This window comes from Dendropsophus ebraccatus, chromosome 4, assembly GCF_027789765.1.
Source record: "Dendropsophus ebraccatus isolate aDenEbr1 chromosome 4, aDenEbr1.pat, whole genome shotgun sequence".
Taxonomy (NCBI): domain Eukaryota; kingdom Metazoa; phylum Chordata; class Amphibia; order Anura; family Hylidae; genus Dendropsophus; species Dendropsophus ebraccatus.
Window position 1 is genome coordinate 75,476,814 of NC_091457.1, and position 27,143 is coordinate 75,503,956.

The 27,143-nt window shown below is 46.5% G+C and overlaps 1 protein-coding gene across 1 annotated transcript in view; it reads left to right on the top strand.

The window, feature by feature from the left end:
• LOC138788292 (CKLF-like MARVEL transmembrane domain-containing protein 3) overlaps positions 1 to 27,143 on the top strand; it is a 61,506-nt gene that overhangs the window by 25,386 nt on the left and 8,977 nt on the right. The window contains exon 2 of the mRNA XM_069966034.1: positions 21,042 to 21,178. Within this exon, the coding sequence (XP_069822135.1) occupies positions 21,042 to 21,178 (137 nt within the window). The remainder of the gene's footprint in view (positions 1 to 21,041; positions 21,179 to 27,143) is intronic.

A 27,143-nucleotide genomic window follows, 5' to 3' on the forward strand; every position in this document is an offset into this window, starting at 1 on the left:
GTAAACTTGTGTCTTGTCTTTATTTCTTTACTTTATAGACTTAGTAGTGGAAACCGTCTAATAGACGGAATCCATTACTAAGTTGGGGCCTAGTGTTAGCCGGTATAAAATGGCTAACACTAACCCCCCATTATTACCCCAGTACCCAATGCCACCAGGGGTACTGGGAAGAGCCGGGTGCCAGTGGTCCCGGAGCGTCAAAATTGGCGCTCCTGGACCGGGCGGCAGCAGGCTGGTAAGATTTAGGCTGGGGAGGGCCTAAACCAATGGCTCTTCCCACCCTGGTGTTACCAGGCTGCTGTCGCTTGGTTTTTAACCCGGCTGGTTCTAAAAATAGGGGGGACCCTATGCGTTTTTTTTTTTAAATAAATAAATAATAAATAAAAAAACGCATAGGGTCCCCCCTATTTTTATAACCAGCCGGGTTAAAAACCAAACGACAGCAGCCTGGTAACACCAGGGTGGGAAGAGCCATTGGTTTAGGCCCTCCCCAGCCTAAATCTTACCAGCCTGCTGCCGCCCAGTCCAGGAGCGCCAATTTTGACGCTCCGGGACCACTGGCACCCGGCTCTTCCCAGTACCCCTGGTGGCATTGGGTACTGGGGTAATAATAGGGGGTTAGTGTTAGCCATTTTATACCGGCTAACACTAGGCCCCGACTTAGTAATGGATTCCGTCTATTAGACGGCTTCCACTACTAAGTCTATAAAGTAAAGAAATAAAGACAAGACACAAGTTTACAAATTTTTTTATTCAAATAAAAACACCCCCACACCCCTCATTGACCATTTTATTACAAAAAACATTAAAAAAACGCTGGTCATCGACGTAGTCCACGGAATCCGACGTAATCCCCAGGATACCGATATCTGAAAAACAAAAAGGGAGAAACACACAAAAAACACACAAACAGGAGCACAACACCCATCATTGTGAGCGGTGTTGTGCACCTTACAGTATGCAGCATCTTTACAGATCGCTGCTTACAGTCTGACCCCCAAGGGGTTAAGGGAGGATGTATTGCATCCCCCTTAACCCCCGGGGGGCCAGACTGATGTCAGACTGCACCCATCCCAGCAAGGAAGGGGTTAAGTGACCCCCCCTTCCTTGCTGGGAGGGGTGCAGTGCTGGGGAGGGGGTGGGGAGAGCTCTATACTCACCCCGATGTTGTCTCTTCGCTGGTCCGCAGCACAATGAAGTGACTGTACTGCGGACCGGCTCATTATATGTGCGCTCAGCCGAACAGCCAATCAGCTGAGCGCACATATAATTCTAAATGTTTCTTCTAATAATGCTATTGTCATAACATAATTAGAAGAAACATTTGATGTTTTCATTAAAGTTAAGTGATGATTAGTACAGAATGCTCTATTGCCGGCATATGAATTACCGGCTTATGGAGTTTCCTGTACTAATTAATATTTAATTAAGAAAACACATTTTCGTTTAAATAAATTCAGTTTCGTTGGTCAATAATTTAATTCTAACGAATCCATCATTGTGCAATTAAATATACTGTCAAAAAATAAATATATATATAAATATACATTTATTTATATATATATTTATTTTAACAGTATATTTAATTGCAAAATGATGGAATCGTTTACATTTAATTATTGAACAATAAAAGGGACTTTATTAGACAGAAAATGTGTTTTATTAATTCAATATATTAACCATGAGACACATCGGCTATAGTGCAGAGGATCGCAAACCCCGGTACTAGCGATTCATGTAAACTGTTTCCCTGCTTTCCCAGATGCATCCAGAGGTGTTTCCATCACTTTCTTAACATTTTATTTGTTATTTTTAGTTGAACCAGATTTCCAAGTAAATGACCGTATGTTTTGAGCCGCATGTCTATTTTTTCCCACGGCCGGAGTTTCATCCGCACATTTACAGCCGCATAAAAAATACAGCCGCACAGTTACAGCGTGTGAACCCAGCCTAAACCTGAACAGTTCCCTAAAAATATCTGATTTTGAAATTTTACTGAAAATTTGGAAATTTGCTGCTAATGTTTTAAGCTTTCTATTGTCTATAAAAAATGAAATATAGTTTAATAAATGCCGCCAACATAAAGTAGACATGTTGCTAATGCTATTTAATATATAATTTATGTGGTATAACCATTTTCTGTATAAGCAGAAAAGTTTTAAAGTTGGAAAAATGCATTTTTTCACAATTTTTCACGCTATTTTGAGTTTTTTCATAAAGATTCGTTATAAGTATCGACTCCAATTTACAAGAAATGTGAAGTACAATATGTCACGAGAAAACAATCTCAGAATCAGACGGATAGGTAAAAGCATCCCGAAGTTATTAATGAATAAAGTGACACTGGTCAAATTCATAAAATTTGCTCCGGTCCTTAAGGCCATTTCAGGCCCCGTCCTTAAGGGGTTAAAAGGCATACGCATCGGAATAAAGCCCATTAGTGGCCGCCGTGAATATACGTGCGGCAGTCACTAAGGGGTTAAAGTGTCACTGTCGTAAAAAATTTTTTTGCAGAACTCAATAGTCCAGGCGATTTTAAGAAACTTTGTAATTGGGTTTATTAGCCGAAAATGAATTTTTCTCATGAAAAAGCAGTTTGAAGCTCTCCCTCCTGTCTTCATTGTTCTCCTATGGAGAGCGCTAAATAAAACACCAAAACAGGACAACAAAGAGTTAATCTACAAATACCTCACCCGTTATCTCCTCTGACAGTCACCACTGATCTTTCTGAGCTCTGATTACAGCCTTCACCCAGCCCATGCCTGTAATCCTCTGTTATCTGCTTTCTGCTGTCGGCTTACTCCCTCCTCCCCCCTCCCCTCTCTATAGAACAGACTAAGGGTGCCTTCACACGTACCATATTGCTGCGTTTTTAACGCTGCGTTTTAATTTTCACTTGATTTTCATGTGAAAATCAAAACTCGCATGTAAAAATCGCACCAAAAACGCAGCGATAAAAACGCAGCGTTAAAAACTCAGCCGTACGGTACGTATGAAGCTACCCTAATGGTGCATTTACACAGAGAGATTTATCTGACAGATTTTTGAAGCCAAAGCCAGGAACAGACTATAAACAGGGTGCAGGTCATAAAGGAAAGACTGAGAGTCCCTGTCTTTTCAAGTCCATTCCTGACTTTGGCTTCCAAAATTGGTCAGATAAATCTGCCTGTGTAAACGCACCATGAGCACGTCTGATGCACCAAGTCACAATTTTCTGATTTTTTTGCAGTGAATGAAAAAGAGGAGGGAGGGGGGGACCTGAGAAAAGTCTTTTTAAATGCAGATAATGGCATATTTGGCTAATAAACCAAACTACAAAGTTTCTTAAAATCGCCTGGACTATTGATTTCTGCAAAAAAATAAAATACGACAGTGACTCTTTAAAACATTAGCAGCAATTTTCCAAATTTTCAGTAAAATTTCCAAATCAGATATTTTTAGGGACCTGTTCAGGTGTATTTGAGGGGACTGTATGTTAGAAAGTCCCACAGAGCACACTGTTTCAGAAACTGAACCCCCCAAACTCTGCAAAAGCACATCCAGAAAGTTTTTTTTAACCCTTTAGGAGAGTCACAGAAACAAAAGCTAAGTGTGTAAGAAATTTGAAAATGTTAATTTTCTGTGCAGAGATTTTATTGTAATCCAATATTTTTCATAATTATAAACCTATTAGCAGGGAAATGCACTCCAAAATGTATTGCCACGTTTCTGCAGTTTACAGAAATACCCCATATGTGGCCGTATTGCGCTATTTGACGCAACCACAAGCCTCAGATATAAGGGAGCGCCTAGTGAATTTCAACGCCTCCGTTATATTTGGTCATTTTTGACCGTACCACTTCAGGTTGGCAGAGGCTCTGGGGTGCCAAAACCTAAAAAACACCCCTAAAGGGACACCATTTACAAAACTACACCCCTCAAGGAATGTAACAAGGGGTGCGGTGAGCATCTGGACCCCACAGGTGCTTCACAGATTTTTAGAACAATATGGCGTAAAAAAGGAAAAATTCTTTTTTTTTTTACACTAAAAGGTTCTAGCCTTCAATTTTTCATTTTACAAAGAGATAAAAGAAAAAAAAAACACCAAACGTGTAGCGCAGTTTCTCTTGAGTACGGAAATACCCCACATGTGGACATAAAGTGCCAAGCGGGCGCAGGATGAGCCTCTAAAGTGAAGGAGCGCCAATTGGCCCTTGGAAGCTGGATTTCACTGGAATGGATTTCAAGGGCCATATCGCATTTACAAAGCCCTTGTGCTACCAAAACACTGGACACCCCCCACAAGTGACCCCAATCTTGGAAAATACACCCCTTAAGGAATCTAACAAGGGGGGCAGTGAGCATATGGACCCCACTGGTGACGGGCACAAATGTGGAACAATGTGACTTGAAAGGGAAATTTTTCAAGGAGTCCATATCCTCACTGCACCCCTTGTTAGATTCCTTGAGGGGTGTAGTTTCCAGAATGGGGTCACTTGTGGGGGGTTTACAGTGTTTTGGCAGCACGAGGGCTCTGTAAATGCGACATGGCGTTCATCATCCATTCTGGCCAAATCCAGCCTCCAAAATCCAAATGGCGCTCCTTCCCTTCAGAGGCTTACCCTGCGCCCACATGGCGCTTTATGTCCACATGTGGGGTATTTACGGACTCGGGGAGAATTGATCTACACATTTTGTGTGTGTTTTTTCTCTTTTAACCCCTTGTGAAAATGAAAAACTTAAGGCTAAACCAACATTATAGTGTAAAAAATGTAATATTTCATTTTCACGCCACATTTTTCCACATTTGTGCCCATGACCAGTGGGGTCCATATGCTCACTACACCCCTTGTTACCTTGAGGGGTGTAATTTATATAATGGGGTCACTTGTGGGGGGTTTCAACTATCTTGGCAATACAGAGGCCTTTTAAATGCAACATGGCCCTCGAAATCCATTCCAGCCAAATTCAGCCTCCAAAAACCAAATGGCGCTCCTTCCCTTTGGAGGCTAACCCTGCACCTACATGGTGCTTTATGTCCACATGTGGGGTATTTTCGTACTCGCTCCGAGCAGTTTAACCCGTTAAATGCTGCTGTCAAAGCATGACAGCGGCATCTAACGGGTGGCGGTGTGTCCCGGTCGGCGCCGCGGTTCACTTACGCGATTGCGATGTCCCGCGGTGTCGTCCAGTGTCATGGTGGTCTCCATGGTAATTTGGGGTCCTAATGAAGACAAGACAAGATCAATGATTTAGTGTAAAAATTAAACATTTTTTACACTAAATATTGGTCTAACCTTGATTTTTTTCTATTTCCACAAGGGGTTAAAAAAGAAAACGAACGCAAAACGTGTAGGGTAATTTCCCCTGAGTACGAAAATACCCCACATGTGGACATAATGTGCCATATGGGCACAGGGCAAGCCACCAAAGGGACAGAGCGCCATTTAGAGGCTGGAATGGAGGATGAAGGCCATGTCGCAATTACAAAGCTCCTGTGCTGCCAGGACAGTAGAAACCCATCACAAGTGACCCCATTCTGGAAACTACACCCCATAAGGAATCTAACAAGGGGTGCAATGAGCATATGGACCCCACTGGTGACGGGCACATATGTAGGACATGTGCCGTGAAAATTAAAAAAAAACTTTTTTTTTCATTTTCACGGCGCAAATGTGCGCGTCACCAGGGGGCCATATGCCTGCTGCCCCCCTTGTTAGATTCCTTATGGGGTGTAGTTTCCAGAATGGGGTCACTTGGGGGGGGGGGGGGTTCTACTGACCTGGCAGCACAGAGGCTTTGTAATTGCATCATGGCAAGTCTCTAATGGGAATGGCGGCCATACCTTTTTAGCTGGGGAATAGGGACAATTTAAATTTATTTGGGGGTATTAGGCCAATTATTAGTTTATAAGGTTAAAAATGACAGGTGTCCATCAAATTCAACCTGTGTTGATCCAGAGGAAGGCAAAAAAACCCTTGTGAGGCAGACAACAGTAGCCTCATCACAGGGGAAAAATTCCTTCCTGACTCCATAATGGCAATTAGAATAATCCCTGGATCAACGTGACCCCTGAAATAGGAATGAGGGACAGAATTTAGATAATGTAGAACTCCAATGACGTGTGGTACGCCTTAAAGCAATCCAGTATGCAGAGGCCGGGTGATCAGGACAGGTGTCACACTAGAAAATGGTGTCCTTCCTGATCCCCCTGTTACCCCACACTCTGCACTTCTTCTGGGGTCTCCTGTTTTCCAGTGTGGGGGACGTCAACTAGAAAATGTTGCCCTGGTCAATACGGGGTCCTTCCACTGGCGTAGCTACCATGGGGGCAGGAAAGGCGGTCGCTATGGGGCCCGGTGTAGCAGGGGGCTCGGGCCTCCTTGTGAAGACAAGCGTCCCAATGATGCTCCCCGGACTGAGAGAGTACGCGATCCAACAGCGCCTCCCCCCCCCCCACACACACGCGTTGTCAGGCGCGTGGGCAGTCCAGAAAGGGGCAGGGGGGAAGGGGCGTTGCGGTGTCGGGCCGTAGAGGGGCGGTGTGGGGCGCGCGGAACACGCATGCTGGAGAGGGGTAAGCAGGCTGCAGAGGGGCGGTGCGGTGCCGGCGGCCTCCATCCGCTTAACAGCGCCGCCGCTGAGCTGCCCCAGAACCTTCCACTAGGCGTCCCTCTCCCCTTTCGGCCAGACTTGGAGCTCCCCGGTCTCTGGAAGCAGCCGCAGGGACCACAGGAAAAGATGATCGCGCCGCTGCAGGTCCTGGAGCTGTACAGGGGATCGCGGGGTTAAGTGCAGACCTCCGTACCGCTGTACAGCTGCAGGACCTGCAGCGGCGCAATCATCTTTTCCTGTGGTCCCTGCGGCTGCTTTCAGAGACCGGAGAGCTCCACGTCTGGCCGGGAGGGGAACGTGTGTGTGGAGGTGAGAGGAGGAGGAGGTGTATGTGCCCTCCTGCTCCAATCACCCCCAGCTGCACCAGTTACCCTCAGTGTCTCCCCTCAGTCACCCCAGTCCCCTAATTTCCCCTCAGTCACCCCAGTCCCCTAATTTCACCTCAGTCACCCCAGTCCCCTAATTTCCCTTCAGTCACCCCAGTCCCCTAATTCCCCCTCAGTGTTCCCCCTCAGTCACCCCAGTCCCCTAATTTCCCCTCAGTCACCCCAGTCCCCTTCAGTGTCCCCCCAGTCCCCCCATTCCCCCTAATTCACCCAGTCCCCCTCAGTGTCCCCCCCATTCCCCTAATTCCCCCAGTCCCCCTCAGTGTCCCCCCAGTTCCCTTCAGTGTCCCCCCCTCAGTCCCCTAATTCCCTGTCAGTGTCCCCCCATTCCCCCTCAGTCACCCCAGTGCCCCTCAGTGTCCCCCCATTCCCCTAATTCCCCCCAGTCCCCCCCAGTGTCCCCCCAGCCCCCTTCAGTGTCCCCCTTCAGTCACCCCAGTCCCCTAATTCCCCCTCAGTCTCCCCAGTCCCCTTCAGTTTTACCCCATTCCCTTTCAGTGTCCCCCCAGTCCCCTTCAGTGTCCCCCCTCAGTGTCACCCCAGTCCCCTTATTCCCCCTCAGTCACCCCATTCCCCCTCAGTCACCCCAGTCTCCTTATTCCCCCTCAGTCACCCCATTTCCCCTCAGTTTTCCCCATTCCCCCTCAGTTTCATCCCAGTCCCCTTCAGTTTTACCCCATTCCCATTCAGTGTCCCCCAGTCCCCCTCAGTTTCCCCCCAGTCACCCTCAGTCATCCACTACTACACCCCATATCCACTATACCTCCACTACTACACCCCTTATCCACTATACTTCCACTACTACACCCCATATTCACTATACCTCCACTACTACACCCCTTAGCTCCCCAACACCCCCCCCCCCCTTCCCCATACACATACTCACTTTGCCCGACGCAGCATTCCATTATTCTCCCAGCTCCATGGTGCATGAGTGGTATGCCGGGGAACTGCGCCAGGCCAGGTGAGTGTGTGTCTGGGAGGGGAGGGGGGGGGCCCCATACAGTTCTTTGCTATGGGGCCCCATGAATCCTAGTTACGCCCCTGGGTCCTTCATATGCAGAAGCGCTGGGTCCGCTCCATGGCTGCTAAATATTAGGGCTTTATTACTGCTTCTGATATTTTTGGATCGTGCCACAAGCTACAGTAGCTCGGGCAGCGAGGGACCGGAAGAGGAGGTGCTGGTATAAAAGTTATCCCCGTACAGAAGGTAACCTTTATCCAGCAGTGGGAAGATAAGTTCCCAAACGATCTTCCCACTCACTCCGAGGATGGGGGGGGGGGCGCACCTGGGGGCTGGATTCGGGTGTCTCTTCCTTCATACACTCTAAGGGTTCGTGCACACTGTGGAATGGCGACTGATAACCCTTTGTGCATTACGCAGCTGGCGGACTGATGTAGGCGTGCGTCTCCGCTCGTGTCACATTCCATTCTATGCACGGGCGGATTCCGCTCTCTGTCCAAAGTAGGGCTGGGCGATTAATCGAATTAATTCGCCCAGAATTTGAGAATCGATTTGACTTTTTTGGAAAATCGAAAATCGATTTTCCAAAAAAATCATTGGATTTGGGCGCGCGGGCGGGCTGCTCGCATCCTCCAGCTACTGAAACAGCGTGAGGAGCGAGAGCGCCCAGCAGCGTCCTATGTCCCCGCCTCTGACCCGCCCCCATAGCCGGACGTGTACGCGCGCTTCCTCCCGGCCGCACATGGAGGTCCCCGGAGGAGGCTGCAGATACTGAAGCATCGGGTGATCGCTGCGGGTGCTGGAGCTGTACAGCAGCGACACTATCACCCGATGCTTCAGTATCTGCAGCCTCCTCCGGGGACCTCCATGTGCGGCCGGGAGGAAGCGCGCGAATATGTCTGGCTATGGGGGCGGGTCCGCTGCGGGGAGTAGTGCGGGCGGGAGGAGAGCGCAAGTGCCGGTGGTGTGCGCCCGCGCAGAGCGGGTACACCAGGTATGTTCCCTCCTGCCCCGGTCTGCTCCATGCCCCTGCCGATCTGCCCTATTCTCCCCCCGATCTGCCCCATGCTCCCCCCAGTGTGCCCCATGCATGTCCCCCAGTGTACCCCATGCCTTTCCCCCCTAGTCTGCCCCTTGCTCCCCCCAGTGTGCCCCATATTTGCCCCCCCAGTGTACCCCATGCTCTCCAGCCCAGTGTACCCCATGCCCTTCCCCCCCAGTCTGCCCCATGCTCTTAGCTATGTCCCTGACCCTCATCTTTACCTGTACTACTACTACACCCCTCATCTTTACCTGTACTACTACTAAACTCCTCATCTGTACCTGTACTACTACTACACCAGGCTCATCTGTACCTGTACTACTACTACACCCCTCATCTTTACCTGCACTACTACTACTGCACCCCTCATCTGTACCTGTACTACTACTACACCCCTCATCTTTACCTGTACTACTACTACACCCCTCATCTGTACCTGTACTACTACACCCCTCATCTATACCTGTACTACTACTACACCCCTCATCTATTCCTGTACTACTACTACTACATCCCTCATCTATTCCTGTACTACTACACTCCTCATCTGTACCTGTACTACTACTACTACACCCCTCATCTTTACCTGTACTACTACTACACCCCTCATCTTTACCTGTACTACTACTACACCCCTCATCTTTACCTGCAACCCTACTACTACACCCCTCATCTGTACCTGTACTACTACTACACCCCTCATCTGTACCTGTACTACTACTACACCCCTCATCTGTACCTGTACTACTACTACACCCCTCATCTTTACCTGTACTACTACTACACCCCTCATCTGTACCTGTACTACTACTACACCCCTCATCTTTACCTGCACTACTACTACTGCACCCCTCATCTGTTCCTGTACTACTACTACTACACCCCTCATCTGTACCACTACTACACCCCTCATCTTTACCTGTACTGCTAATCCTCTCATCTGTACTACTACTAATACACTAGTACATAGGGCACATATTTGGGAAAACTACTTATATGGGGCACACAATGGGCTTGTCTACTACATAGGGGCACTGGAGGAGCACTGTTACACTGGGAAGCAATATGGTTGTTGTCTCAAACGTCTATAAAATAGTTTCTGATGCTGCAGGGAGAAAAATGTCCTGTTTGTTTAGCAAAAAGAGAAAATATCGAGATTTAAATCGAGAATCGTCCAAAATTTTAAAAAAATCGAGATTTTATTTTTTGGCCATATCGCCCAGCCCTAGTCCAAAGAATGAACGTGTTCATTCCTTGGACGGATGACGGAATCCACATGTGCATAGGATGGAGTCTATGACATGGGTGGAGACACGCGCCTCCATCAGTCCGCCGGCTGGTGCCAGCTGCTGAATGCACGAAGGGTTATCCTTCGCCATTCCACAGTGTGCACGTACCCGGGGGCTCGGTTCACACGTTGTAAGAGTGCGGCTGTAATTGTGCGGCGGTATTTTTGATGGTTCGTGTGTATGCTGGGAAGTATAGGATATGCGGCTGCACAGTGCACACTATCTCTGAATCTACGGCCCTATCGTAAACGGACCCGTAAAAAATGAACAAGACCATTGTTTGTGGCTGGACATGCGGCCGTGGATTGACAGGCGGTCCGTACGGAGTACTTCAAAAATAGCCGGCAATGATGCCGAATGCCGATGCCTCTAATAGTTAATATATTAAATTAATCAAAGACATTTTATTTGTAATCAAGACACTTTCGTTGATCAATAATTTATTTCTAACGAATCCATCATTTTGCAATTAAATATACTGTTAAAAAAAATAGATATATAAATAAATGTATATTTATCTATATATTTATTTTTTGACAGTATATTGAATTGCACAATGATGGATTCGTTAGAATTAAATTATTGACCAACGAAACTGAATTTATTTTCAAGAAAATGTGTTTTATTCATTAAATATTAATTAGTACAGGAAGCTCTATAAGCCGTGAATTCATATTGCCGGCAATAGAGCATTCTGTACTAATCATCACTTTACTTTAATGAAAACATCAAATGTTTCTTCTAATTATGTTATGACAATAACATTGTTAGAAGAAACATTTAGAATTATATGTGCGCTCAGCTGATTGGCTGTTCGGCTAAGCGCACATATAATAAGCCGGTCCGCAGTATAGTCACTTCATTGTGCTGCGGACCAGCGAAGAGGACACATCGGGGTGAGTATAGAGCTCTCCCCACCCCCTCCCCGGCACTGCACCCCTCCCAGCAAGGAAGGGGGGGTCAGTTAACCCCTTCCTTGCTGGGATGGGTGCAGTCTGACATCAGTCTGGCCCCCCGGGGGTTAAGGGGGATGCAATACATCCTCCCTTAACCCCTTGGGGGTCAGACTGTAAGCAGCGATCTGTAAAGATGCTGCATACTGTAAGGAGCACAACACCGCTCACAATGATGGGTGTTGTGCTCCTGTTTGTGTTTTTTTTGTGTGTTTCTCCCTTTTTGTTTTTCAGATATCGGTATCCTGGGGATTACGTCGGATTCCATGGACTACGTCGATGACCAGCGGTTGTTCTTTGAATTTTTAAAATAAAATGGTCAATGAGGGGTGTGGGGGTGTTTTTATTTGAATAAAAAAAAATTTAAACTTGTGTCTTGTCTTTATTTCTTTACTTTTTAGACTTAGTAGTGGAAGCCGTCTAATAGACGGAATCCATTACTAAGTTGGGGCCTAGTGTTAGCCGGTATAAAATGGCTAACACTAACCCCCCATTATTACCCCAGTACCCAATGCCACCAGGGGTACTGGGAAGAGCCGGGTGCCAGTGGTCCCGGAGCGTCAAAATTGGCGCTCCTGGACTGGGCGGCAGCAGGCTGGTAATATTTAGGCTGGGAAGGGCCTAAAACAATGGCTCTTCCCACCCTGGTGTTACCAGGCTGCTGTCGTTTGGTTTTTAACCCGGCTGGTTATAAAAATAGGGGGGACCCTATGCGTTTTTTTTTTTTAAATAAATAATTTAAAAAAACGCATAGGGTCCCCCCTATTTTTATAACCAGCCGGGTTAAAAACCAAACGACAGCAGCCTGGTAACACCAGGGTGGGAAGAGCCATTGGTTTAGGCCCTCCCCAGCCTAAATCTTACCAGCCTGCTGCCGCCCGGTCCAGGAGCGCCAATTTTGACGCTCCGGGACCACTGGCACCCGGCTCTTCCCAGTACCCCTGGTGGCATTGGGTACTGGGGTAATAATGGGGGGTTAGTGTTAGCCATTTTATACCGGCTAACACTAGGCCCCAACTTAGTAATGGATTCCGTCTATTAGACGGCTTCCACTACTAAGTCTAAAAAGTAAAGAAATAAAGACAAGACACAAGTTTAAAAAATTTTTTATTCAAATAAAAACACCCCCACACCCCTCATTGACCATTTTATTTAAAAAATTCAAAGAACAACCGCTGGTCATCGACGTAGTCCATGGAATCCGACGTAATCCCCAGGATACCGATATCTGAAAAACAAAAAGGGAGAAACACACAAAAAAAACACAAACAGGAGCACAACACCCATCATTGTGAGCGGTGTTGTGCTCCTTACAGTATGCAGCATCTTTACAGATCGCTGCTTACAGTCTGACCCCCAAGGGGTTAAGGGAGGATGTATTGCATCCCCCTTAACCCCCGGGGGGCCAGACTGATGTCAGACTGCACCCATCCCAGCAAGGAAGGGGTTAACTGACCCCCCCTTCCTTGCTGGGAGGGGTGCAGTGCCGGGGAGGGGGTGGGGAGAGCTCTATACTCACCCCGATGTGTCCTCTTCGCTGGTCCGCAGCACAATGAAGTGACTGTACTGCGGACCGGCTCATTATATGTGCGCTCAGCCGAACAGCCAATCAGCTGAGCGCACATATAATTCTAAATGTTTCTTCTAATAATGCTATTGTGATAACATAATTAGAAGAAACATTTGATGTTTTGAGTAAAGTAAAGTGATGATTAGTACAGAATGCTCTATTGCCGGGAATATGAATTACCGGCTTATAGAGCTTCCTGTACTAATTAATATTTAATTAAGAAAACACATTTTCGTTTAAATAAATACAGTTTCTTTGTTCAATAATTTAATTCTAACGAATCCATCATTGTGCAATTCAATATACTGTCAAAAAATAAATATATATATAAATATACATTTATTTATATATATATTTATTTTACCAGTATATTTAATTGCAAAATGATGGAATCGTTTACATTTAATTATTGAACAATAAAAGGGACTTTATTAGACAGAAAATGTGTTTTATTAATTCAATATATTAACCATGAGAGACATCGGCTATAGTGCAGAGGATCGCAAACCCCGGTAATAGCGATTCATGTAAACTGTGTTCCCTGCTTTCCCAGATGCATCCAGAGGTGTTTGCATCACTTTCTTAACATTTTATTTGTTATTTTTAGTTGAACCAGATTTCCAAGTAAATGACCGTATGTTTTGAGCCGCATGTCTATTTTTTCCCACGGCCGGAGTTTCACCCGCACATTTACAGCCGCATAAAAAATACAGCCGCACAGTTACAGCGTGTGAACCCAGCCTAAATCTGTAAGTGTACCCGTGATCTCTTATTGAGAAGGTACTGGCGGAAAAGACGTGTCTGGGGGGCAGCATGCGCTACGCTACCCCCAGACACGTCACGGAATGATGATAATAAGGATGAATGGAGGAAAAAAGGATCCCCCCCATTCATCCTCACTGGCTGTTTCGGTGTTGGAGGCAGTAATAGCTTATGCCTCCGCCGCTGAAAAACACCCTGGGGGCCATCTTAATATGGAGATGTTAGGAACCGGACAGCAGGACAAGACAAACAGTGAGCCCTAAGCTCAGCCCCGCCCACTGTCCTCTACCTATTTGCCACAATCCGCCCTAAAATGGCGGCGAGCAACTGGGCGGCAGTCCCTGCGCTGGCTAGGTGGGACACAAGGACAAGACAGACAGACAAAACACAATAACGAATGGTCAACAGTCCGGGTCACAACAAACGGGCAGCAAAAGTACAAAATCACAATCCGAAGGCAAAGTCAATATACAGGCAGTATGGTCAGGGGCAGGCAGCAAACAAGAATAATCAGAAAGGCAAAGCAGGGTCAGAATCAACAGAGCAAGAATAGAAACACAGAACCAGGCAGAGACAAGCTCAATATCTGGCAAAGATATCCCAGACTGAGGTAGTTATATAGGAGGCCAGGGTTCTGATCCAGAACATAATTGGACCATCCCCCTGAACTCCAAGCACAGACAGCTGAGAACAAAACAGATCCACTGGCAGGAAGACCTGTCAGTCACAGCAGAACCAAAACACAGATTAATCCTGACCTGGCCAGACAGAACTCAGCAGGTAAAGTCGGGTGTGTCTCTCAAGGTGAGCAAATAACCAGTGTTCACACACTACAAAACAAAACACAGAAACAGAATGCAAGAAAATCAGCACCTTCTCGGCCGCACAGCATGAGCAGAGGGACGCATGACGCTCCGCAAAGATACCATCCTGACAGGAGATTAGTATATGGGGTATGTAAATGTGTAATGTAGTGTAGAACTTTATTTCATGTAGTGTGGTGTAATGTAGTGTTTTTAAGTTTTTTTTTACAGTAAGAAAAAATATACCTACACCAAGAAAGGAATTGCTGATAAATGCCGCACTTATGTGCGGTACTTATCAGCAGACAGTGGCGGTAGGATATAGGGGGGAAAAAAGACCCTAAGCCAAAAAGGAGGAGTTGTTGATCAACGGCGCACTTACGTGCGATGCTGATCAGTACTCAGCGGCGTTAGGGCGCATAAAAAGAAAAAAAAATTGTAAAAAAAAAATAAAAAACTTTTTTTTAACCTAAAGCAACTGATCAGTGTATAATATACACTGATCAGCCGCTAGGGGGCAGTAGAGCGAAGCTGCCGAAGAATTCCGAAGATAGACGACGGAAGAGCCCAAAGAGCCGATTTCCGGAGTTAGACGACGCAGACCGGACGGGAACCAAAGTTAGACGACGCAGAGAAGAGGACGCCACGGGACTGCCGATCTTCGCTCCGGACGCCCAGATCAGGTGAGTATAGTGCACCTACACTATACACACCTGTTCTGCACCCCTCAGCTACCTAGCGGAGCGGTGCAGAACTCGGTGACACACTTTTTTAACTCTTTGATCCCTGTAATCGGCCAGCCGGTACTGGCTATACATTATAGCAGGCCATCTTCCCAGATCGCTGTGTGTGTGTGTGTGTGTACCTACAGCGATCGGGGAAACATCGGGCGTTAATGTATGCCCGTTTGCGTTAAAGCCCACCCTGCGGGGGCGTACATTTACACCCAATGTCGTTAAGGGGTTAAACACACTTAGGCTGCATTAACACGTTCCTTGTTCCACATGGAACACAGACGTGGAATGCATGTAACTGATTCTCCCCCCGCCCAGGCAGTATCTGTGATAAGATGCTGGGAGCAGGGGAACAGATATGCGCCGCAATGTAATGAATCAGCCGCGCGGCTCTGTCATTACAGCATGGCGCATATCTGGCAGACATTTACAGGCATTCCACGTCCGTGTTCCGTACAGAACGTGTGAATGCAGCCTTACATTGTTCCCTATGGAAACACACAGCTTGGATCTGGAACTGCTCGGTTCTGGAACAGCCTTCTGGAGCCAATTGTGTTCTGGGACAGAGGTATGACTACTGATATTGATGAGGCCATAGTAAAAATCTTTGTTGCCCATAGCAATCAATCAGAGTTCAACTTTCAAATAATTAAATAAAAGCTGAGCTCTGATAGGTTGTTTCAGGATTTTTTTCTAAAATAGGTTGAGCTGCAGTTTTAGGCTATGTTCACACTACGTATATTTGAGGCTGTATAGCAACAAAAACAAGGAGTGGATTGAAAACACAGAAAGGCTCACATAATGTTGTAATTGAGTGGATGGCCGTCATTTAATGGCAAATATTTGCTGTTATTTTAAAACAACGGCTGTTGTATTGAAATAATGGAAGTTATTTACTGTTATATGGCGGCCATCCACTCAATTTCACCATTGTGTGAACAGAGCCTTTCTGTGTTTTCAATCCACTCCTGGTTTTGGTTGCTATGAGGACCTGACATGAGGACCAAATACAGCCTCAAATATACATAGTGTGAACCCAGCCTTAACTACTTATCAAGGATACCTTTTATCCTACATGTGGGTAGTGCCAGTGCTGGGCTGAGCTATGGGTCAGTCACTTTAGTCACTGTTGGTGCTTCCTTATTCTGGGAGTATGTGGGAGGACCCAGCACTCAGACCATCATGTGCTTTATGCTCTGCCTGTGATTAAATATAGTGTAATTCTTAGTTCTACCACTAGATGTCCCAATAACCAAAAGAATGATCAAAGCCTGTATTATTCTATTTGTATGAGGTTCCTCGGACTGACTTTATATGTCTGCAGCTCCTGTTCATTTCCATAGACCATGTTACAGTTCCAATGTGACCTCTAAAGGTTCCCATACACTTTATAATTATGTATTGCAGCAGGTTCAGTTGTCAGTATAAAGTATATAGGTGTATAAGTGTAAGTGTAAAGTCTTCCGAGACAGACAGAGGGATGGTTGTCAGACGTGATGAAATTTCAATGCCCAATCCCTTTGTTCCTGGAGAGATAAGCCGCCACCAGAGCTGTCTGGTGCTGCTTACCCCTTCCCATAGAGGATACAGGAATGTCCAGCCATGTGAAACTTTTATGTGTATGGGGGGGAATCATTCAGCCATCAGATGGCTACTTTAAGATGATGGGCACTCACTTTTTTTTTTTTTGCCTTTTTTTTTTTTTTTTTACTTTAAGGGTGCGTTCACACCTACAGGATCTGCAGCAGATCTGCAGCAGATTTGATGCTGTGTTCAGTTATTTAAATGAAATCTGCTGCAGAAAATCAGCTGCAGATCCTGTAGGTGTGAACGTACCATAAAATGGTAATTTTACATCTCAAAAAAGTGTCAAACAAAAACATTTTCCCAATAAAAATGTTACCCCATTTCTCTTCAGCACAGTAAGCTGCTCTCACCTGTTCAGAACGAAATCTGTCAGATGGGCGGTTTGATGGCTCAGTCTCCAGCCTTTATATCTCCTCTGCTGAACGATTTTCTAAGCTTATTTATGACCAAATCAAAGTAGGCTTCTTTTATACAGGCCAATCATCATCAGGCAGGAGATTTGTTTAACTCAAAATACTCATTTAAAAGCAAATCATTTTTTAAATGAAAAGAATAAAATTCCCAGCTGCCTCTGCTCTGTTGGTTCCCACTAGTCCTGCAGCAATGAAATCGTGTACATCATTACATGAATGCTGCAGCCTGTCACAGTACCAATATGGCACAGGAGCAGATCCAGCAACATTTCCAGCATGTCTTCGCTGTGTTACACAGATAACACCCACCTGCAGTAGCTGGGGCGAACATTACCTTGATCTGGAGATCTGGACCATTAAATTTCTCAGATACTTCAGTCAATAGAACTGTGGTGGTGCAGCGGTGCTCCCCTCCTGCCAGCAGAGAGACTGACAGGGCTGCATTTAATTGTTTGCAATCCTGATTAGAGCATGTACAGTTAAAAAGCCAGCGTCTGATGGCCCAGGCTGACAAGCAATGCTTCCAGAATTCTGGGCAGTTTCCGGATGCACATCCAAACCTATCCTGAATTATGGATGCCCCCAGAGGGTTCTATGGGACTTCCATGCCAGAATTCTGGACATTTTCAGGACATGTGTCATAATTTCCAGGCCCATTTTCAGGCACAGTCCCCCTTCAGGAAAAATCCTGAAGGGTGTCTGTGCCCAATAGAACCCTATGGGTCTGGAATTGTTCCTGATATGTGAAGGGGCCTAATAAAGCTATTTCTTGGTAAAGTTGACTTCAGTGGAGCACATTATTATATGATTATATGATTATTCCATCAGATGAAAATTCCTAACAGAAGAGGCCACATTACATAAATCATTTAGCAGATGAGTCAAGCAGGATATGGATATTTTGGGCACTTCCTCGCTTACCCTATGAGTTCCTCTTTTTAGTGTCAGAGAAATGAAGTGCGGGTGCAAAATGCTGAGCCCTCTGCTAAGAAACATTTACCAGTAAGGGTAGCTTCACACGTACCGGATTGGCAGTGGATTTCACGCTGTGAGTTTGCAGCGAAATCCGCTGCGAATCCTGGTAGTGTGAAGATCAATGGGTTACATACCCGCAGCGGAATTTTCATTCCACTGCAAGTATGTAACCCAGCCCATTTTACCCCTCGCCGCCCGCAGCATACATTACCTGCTAAGCGTTGTGGCAAGTGAGGCTCCCGGCTCTTGTTGGTCCCGCTCAGCCAATTGGTGCACAGCTGCAATCCGTCCTGTGTGAAGCCACCCTAAGGGAAAAGGGGGGTGATTTGGACTTTTATTAGGGGAGGGGATTTTTTATTAATAAAAACACTTTTTTACTTTTTTTTTTTTACATGGACTAGAAGCCCCCCTGGGGGACTTGTATATAAACAGCACTGATCTCTCATAGAGATCAATGCTGTGTATATACACAGCAAAGATCCATTAGATCGCTCATAGATTGCTATGGCCTGCTGCAGGCCATAGCAATCTATTGCCGAGCCGGGATCAGCGTCATTCCGACGCTGAGGCCCGGCACGGGCAGAAGAACGGATCTCCCCCCCCCCGCGATCACATCTGCAGCTGCATTGAAGTGCTTACACGTGCAGCCAGGCAGTGCCTCTGTTAGCCGGCGCCGGGATCAGCGCCGTACAGAGCGGGGTCCCGGCGGGACCCCGCTCTGAACACCCCCCGCGGCACCATGATGTATCAGATACGTCATGGGTCGCTAAGGGGTTAAAATGTTATTACATAAGCAAAGTTAGACAAATTCCTAATATACACTAATTATGGGCAATGCACTTATAGTTCTAGTTCCCTCAATTTAGTGAATCAGGCAGGCTTCAATTTCTCAAAACAAAACGTGACGTCACAAACCCTCGGTATACCTGAAGGGTCCAGCAGGGGGCGCAGTATATGTAGTGCAATCCATCCACCCCCACCCCCCATGCTGCCCAATGCCTGTGCATCTCCCTCCCCGTGCCCTCATCTCCCTCCCCGTGCCCTCATCTCACTCCCCATGCTGCTGGTGCTTGTGCATCTCCCTCTCCGTGCCCTCATCTCCCTCCCCGTGCCCTCATCTCACTCCCCATGCTGCTGGTGCTTGTGCATCTCCCTCTCCGTGCCCTCATCTCCCTCCCCGTGCCCTCATCTCACTCCCCATGCTGCTGGTGCTTGTGCATCTCCCTCCCCGTGCACTCATCTCACTCCCCATGCTGCTGGTGCCCGTGCATCTCCCTCCCTGTGCCCTCATCTCACTCCCCATGCTGCTGGTGCCTGTGCATCTCCCTCCCGCCCTGCTCTGCCCGGTGCCCTGGGTGAGCAGCAGACAACAAGCACGACAACGGGCAGCCCGAGGAGGGAGAGTGATGCATGGGCATTGAGCAGCATGGGGAGGGGGGGCGGGGATGATTCTACTACATATACTTTCAACATAGACTTCTACTTCTATACTTTTTGAGAAATGCCTGCCTGATCTACTAAATTGAGGGAACTAGAACTATATGTGCATTTTCCATAATTAGTGTACATAAGGGTCCATTTACACAGAAAGATTATCTGACAGATTATCTGCCAAAGATTTGAAGCCAAAGCCAGAAACAGACTATAAACAGAGATCAGGCCATAAAAGAAAGCCTTCCTGTTTTCAAATCCATTCCTTGGTTTGGCTTCAAATCTTTTTGTGTAAATGGACCCTAAGGAATTTTTTCTAACTTTTCTTGTGAAATTACATATTAAAAAATAGATTTTGCCTGGAGTTCCCATTTAAGGAAATTAAGTAGAGATGAGCGAACCAGGTTCATCCGAACCCGAACAATCGGTACTTGATTAGCGGTGGCTGCTGAAGTTGGACAAAGCTCTAAGGTTGTCTGGAAAACATGGATACAGCCAATGACTATATCCATGTTTTCCACATAGCCTTAGGGCTTTATCCAACTTCAGCAGCCCTCGCTAATCAAATGCCGAATGTCCGGGTTCGGATGGACTCGAGCATGCTCGAGGTTCGCTCATCTCTAAAATTAAGGCATTTTGGGGCAAAATGTGCTGCCCAGTGTCAGAAAGTTTGATCTTAGCCCCTAGATGACCCAGGGCCCGTATGTCACGGCATTGCTAGGGAAGTTCAGAGGGGGGTCACACGGCGGCTCTGCTCTGAACCGCCGCAATCCAGGGTGCTTTATGCAGCCCGGGACCGCGGCTATTAGCGGGCACGGTCCGATCGCCGTGCCTGCTACTTACCTTTCTGAATGCAGCTGTAAAAGTTACCTGGTCAGAAGCAGTGCATTCTTACCAATCTATAAATTTCTGTGCAGTAAGTTTCCAGAGCTGTAGGAATGATACAAGGATCGTTGGTGCAGCCATGTAAAGGCACTGAAGACAAGCGCCAATTCTACTGATTATTTGCAGCCAACAAGGCGCACTAGCTGTAAATATGGCAGCTGTTGCCTGGCACTGGTCACTAGTGGTAAGTTCACTGTCTGCCGATACCGCTAAGTTCTTCCTGGGAGCAGTTTTATTACTTTGCACATAGTTGTACATTGTTGCTGGCCTCCATATACAACAATCTAAAACTGGGCAAAGTGGAATAGCATCTGTAATGTGAGAAGCATGCATCCCCCTCCTACCTATATGCCATGTGTAGGATACTGTACTGTTATGTATACCGTTAGTCCGTCACTTTCCCAGGCTCCTGAAAGACAAATGGACCTCTGATGTGTGACTGGGTAGAGAGGCTTAGGCTGGCAGCCGGACGCATCGTGTGTGTGTGGGACCCGGGAGCGGAGCTGCAGCAGCCTGCGGGTTGTGCACAGGATGTGGGCTCCGGCAGTGCAGGGGTTAAGGCTGCTAACTTTCACACATGTTGCACTTTTTCTCTTGCACGTTTCCGCGTTGTCACAGTTTCCGCTCCCCCTTTTTCTTCCCAAAAACACAAGTCTCCTGCCCCGCACACAGCATGGATGACCCGGAGAGCGGCGAGCAGCCCCCGGCCACCAGGTCCGTCCTCAGCGCCCTCATCCCGGGCAGGGGGTTCCTGGCATCAAGGAAGGGACAGCTGCTGCTGGCTGAATGGGTGAGTGCCGCGGCATCCTCCTCCTCACCATGCATCCATAGGACTAGTACCCCTACCATGCATCCATAGTACTACTACCCCTACCATGCATCCATAGGACTAGTACCCCTACCATGCATCCATAGTACTACTACCCCTACCATGCATCCATAGGACTACTACCCCTACCATGCATCCATAGGAATAGTGCCCCTACCATGCATCCACAGGACTACTACCCCTACCATGCATCCATAGGAATAGTGCCCCTACCATGCATCCACAGGACTACTACCCGTACCATGCATCCATAGGAATAGTGCCCCTACCATGCATCCATAGGACTACTACCCCTACCATGCATCCATAGGAATAGTACCCCTACCATGCATCCATAGGACTAGTGCCCCTACCATGCATCCATAGGACTACTACCCCCTACCATGCATCCATAGTAATACTACCCCCTACCATGCATCCATAGGACTACTACCCCTACCATGCATCCATAGGAATAGTGCCCCTACCATGCATCCATAGGACTACTACCCCTACCATGCATCCATAGGAATAGTACCCCTACCATGCATCCATAGGACTAGTGCCCCTACCATGCATCCATAGGACTACTACCCCCTACCATGCATCCATAGTAATACTACCCCCTACCATGCATCCATAGGACTACTACCCCTACCATGCATCCATAGGAATAGTGCCCCTACCATGCATCCATAGGAATAGTGCTCCTACCATGCATCCACAGGACTAGTGCCCCTACCATGCATCCATAGGACTACTACCCCCTACCATGCATCCATAGTAATACTACCCCCGACCATGCATCCATAGGACTAGTACCCCTACCATGCATCCATAGGACTAGTGCCCCTACCATGCATCCATAGGACTACTACCCCCTACCATGCATCCATAGGACTAGTACCCCTACCATGCATCCATAGTACTACTACCCCTACCATGCATCCATAGGACTAGTGCCCCTACCATGCATCCATAGGACTACTACCCCCTACCATGCATCCATAGTACTACTACCCCCTACCATGCATCCATAGGACTAGTACCCCTACCATGCATCCATAGTACTACTACCCCCTACCATGCATCCATAGGACTACTACCCCCTACCATGCATCCATAGGACTACTACCCCCTACCATGCATCCATAGGACTACTACCCCCTACCATGCATCCATAGGACTACTACCCCCTACCATGCATCCATAGGACTACTACCCCCTACCATGCATTCATAGGACTACTACCCCTACCATGCATCCATAGGACTAGTGCCCCTACCATGCATCCATAGGACTACTACCCCCTACCATGCATCCATAGTACTACTACCCCCTACCATGCATCCATAGGACTAGTGCCCCTACCATGCATCCATAGTACTACTACCCCCTACCATGCATCCATAGGACTACTACCCCTACCATGCATCCATAGGAATAGTGCCCCTACCATGCATCCACAGGACTACTACCCCTACCATGCATCCATAGGAATAGTGCCCCTACCATGCATCCATAGGAATAGTGCCCCTACCATGCATCCATAGTACTACTGCCCCTACCATGCATCCATAGTACTACTGCCCCTACCATGCATCCATAGTACTACTGCCCCTACCATGCATCCATAGTACTACTGCCCCTACCATGCATCCATAGTACTACTGCCCCTACCATGCATCCATAGTACTACTGCCCCTACCATGCATCCATAGTACTACTGCCCCTACCATGCATCCATAGTACTACTGCCCCTACCATGCATCCATAGTACTACTGCCCCTACCATGCATCCATAGTACTACTGCCCCTACCATGCATCCATAGTACTACTGCCCCTACCATGCATCCATAGTACTACTGCCCCTACCATGCATCCATAGTACTACTGCCCCTACCATGCATCCATAGTACTACTGCCCCTACCATGCATCCGTAGTACTACTACCCCCTACCATGCATCCGTAGTACTACTACCCCTACCATGCATCCATAGGACTAGTGCCCCTACCATGCATCCATAGGACTACTACCCCTACCATGCATCCATAGGACTACTACCCCCTACCATGCGTCCATAGTACTACTACCCCCTACCATGGTCCCCTACACAGCTGGTACCCAGCAGGTTATCTATACCAATCAGTATACGGCACCCATCAGTATACATGCCCTAGCTGTATATCTGTATCGAGTAGTATATCTGTATCCATCAGATAACTGTCCCCATTAGTATATTTCTACCTATAACTATATCTGTACCCATCGGTATACTGTACATGCCCTAGCTGTATATCTGTACCCATCGGTATACTGTACATGCCCTAGCTGTATATCTGTACCCATCAGTATACTGTACATGCCCTAGCTGTATATCTGTACCCATCAGTATACTGTACATGCCCTAGCTGCATATTAGGTTCTGGTTGCAAAATACTGTGTGACAACATAGCCTTAGGGTGTTAGCCACTCTATGTACATATGTCTGGAAGCTGCTTTTCTGGTATCTGAGCAACTAAATCCACCACATGACTACACTCTTTTTACCACTAAATCCTTCCCTGTCCTGGGGAGGGGGTGGTCTCACTCTGTCTAGTTTGCCCTAGACTAATCAGGATCCCATCCTAGTAGGTTTTGACTTTTTCACATGTGGGAGTTGTCCGGTCAGAATAAACTATGTATTGGGAAGTTGGTTTACTAGGGCAGCTCTGTGATACCTAGTGGGTATGATGCATGGGTCCCAATAATTAGAACTAGACCCCTGCATTATACTTACTGGGTGCACATTGTTGCCTCAGAGACCTAGATCCAGGCCGCAATTGTGTCTCTCCATCACTGAAGTCAGATCGGCTGGGAGAGTGCCCAGACAACCTCTACCACATTCACTTTTCGTCTTTATAATCTATATAGCAGATAATTCTACGGACACTTTCATCACAACAGACTCCTAGCCTAGTCTATGGGGGGGTATAACAAGCTAATGATCTCTGATGTGACGTCAGAGACAATTCTACAATATCTCTCGATGTTTGTCACTATCTGCCTCTCCTCCTGTGTGGGCCCAGCTCTGGGCTGTGACCCAGTATTATGTATAGACATAAAAACATATCTATACTGTGCAACTATCGTTACATACCACACAGTGCAAAAGATTGATCAAGGTTGAAGCAAGGGGAACAGCATTGTAGTTGCCCATGTGACCAGTCAGAATTAAGATCTTAAAGGGGTACTCCGGCCATAACCTAAAAATACCCCCGGGCCGGGGTACCCCTTTAAAGGAGAAGTCCAGCGAAAATGTTTATTAAAGTATTGTATTGCCCCCCAAAAGTTACACAAATCACCAATATACAACAGCCACAGCCCGCACAGCTCTGGGAGTCGGGTCGTGACATCACCATTTTATCCAGGAAGTGAAGCCTTAATGCAGTAGTAAGTGCAGGGGAAAAAGCACTTTATAAGCATTTACCATAATAAGTGTATATAGGTGATTTGTATAACTTTTGGGGGGCAATACAATAGTTTAATTAAAAAATTTGCTGGACTTCTCCTTTAATTTTACAGTCCTTTTGTGGCTTATATAAGAGGCCTCTGTGGCTTCTCTCTGCTGCATCTCTGATCTGTAGCTTTCCCTTGTCTTGGCTGCTGAACCTCATCAAACCTCCTTATTATCCTGAGTAATAATGCAGACAACATGTGTCCCAAGGAGGGGAGCATGCAGGAGTTCACTCCTTCCAGATGGAAAATGCATCCTCTCGTACACATTCTCGGTGGACCTGAGGGCATTAGGGGCTGGGGGATTAGACAATGAGTGACCACACCCAGCCCAGCTGTGGCTTACCACAACCCTGTAGTGACTGCTGGTTACATTTGTTCTTGAAAAAGCTGGGTGACAGCTAGACAGAAGAATTGTAGTTGCTAGGGATTTCTAGGATATGGTGAGCGGCCATCCAAGCTGAGGGTTAAAAGCTGCAGAAATCGAATGGGATGACTTTACTGATATTTGACTGTGGTTATTGCTTCAAAGAACATGGGAGGGCCAGTCTGATGGAGTCCTTCCACTGGAGCGCTGCCAGTTGTGATATAATGCAGTTCATCTTGTGTGTCTCATGCTGTGCAGATGACTTCATATGTAAGCCATTGAGAGCAGTCTTTTGTGTTGCTGAGATGAGTGTATTCTTCTAGAATCAAAGTACACACAATATGTGCTGCATCTCACTTTATTTTTTTAATGTGTGTACATAAAATAATACATGTGTTATGGTGCAAGTTTAATCTTTAAACTGAGCAGACTTAATTTTTGAGTTGGGTTAGTTTTATATCCTCATGATGTTATTCACATTGAGTTGTGGGATACTGGGATACCTTGATATTTTTAGTCCCTGCTTTGGGTGAATAATGGCATAATCTGTGCACCTGCAAAGTGGTGAACCCCTTCTATTGCAGCAAATAGAGAGATCGGGCACTCACCAATTCGGCCTCAAGGATTAATTTTCGAGTATTGCATATCTATCTACAAGTTATGCAGGACGCGTTTCGGCGCTAGACTTTTTCAAATCCTGCATGATTTATGAATATGAATACTATTCTTGAAGCAGAATTGGTGAGTGACGGATCTCTCTATTTGCATGACCTAGGTACTAACAGGGATTTTATAATGCAAAAAACACTTGTAAGACTAGTGAGCAGCCTAGAGTTAACCACAAACGGTAAAAAGTATAGATGGTGTTGTCAGCATTAAAGAGGTTATCCAGCAAAAATCTTTTTCTTTCAAATCAACTGGTTTCAGAAAGTTATATAGATTTGTAACTTACTTCTACTTAAAAATCCCAAGTCTTCCCATACTTATCAGCTGCTGTATGTCCTGCAGGAAATGTTGTTTTCTTTCCAGTCTGATACAGTGCTCTCTGCTGCCACCTCTGTCCGAGACAGGAACTATCCAGAGCAGTAGCAAATATCCATAGAAAAATTCTCCTGCTCTGGACAGAGGTGTCAGCAGAGAGCACTGTGTCAGACTGCAAAGAAAACAACCTTTCCTGTAAGACATACAGCAGCTAATAAGTATAAGAAGACTTGAGATTTTTAAATAGAAGTAAATCACAAATCTATATGACTTTCTGAAATCAGTTGATTTGAAAGAAAAAGATTTACACTGGATATACCCTTTAAACTCAGTAGTGTAACTTGCTTAGTAGCTCCAGACAGAAGCCTCACTGAATGGATATCCTAAATGCTGATTTCAAACATTGCCCTGATGGCGTGTCCAGGGTTAACATGTCTTGTGTCCTATATGTTATGTCCCTGAGGGTCTGGAAGCTGTATAACAGTATACCATGAATATTCAAGCAGTGTGCCAGGAATCCTTCCTCCAGGGTGAGCCAGGTCACCAGCTGTCCTACATCTGTGGTGGTCCCAAGTGTTGGACATAATGTGCTGCATGGTTCTTCCACCTCTCCTCTTTTTCTGTGAATTCAGTGGCTTCACCCCGCTCGAGAAATTCACTGTCAAATATTACCTTTTCTTGTCTGCTCATCACATCATCTTCATGATTTTTCCCTTCTTTGCCCTGGAACTCACTACTCCTATAGCTGTATCCATGATTTTAAAATTCCCTTGGGCGGCATCCAACTTCTGCAGGCTTGGGGAATCAAACACTGAACATTCAGGTTGGAAGAACGTTACTGAACCTGAACATTTTGACAGGTCTGCATAACACTACCTGCTGCCATATGCACAGCTTCTTTCCTCCCTTCCCTCCCTATCCTTCTCTACTGTTTCCTACCCCCTACCCTTGTACATGGTCAGCCATTGAGGACAGGATCCTCTCTCCCCTGTATCAGTCTGTCACTTGTGTTTATTACAATAGCTTTTTTTATCTTTTATATACGCTATACATTTAATCCTTAGACTAGGGAGAGATCCCTACCCTGTCCAAGAGGCACAA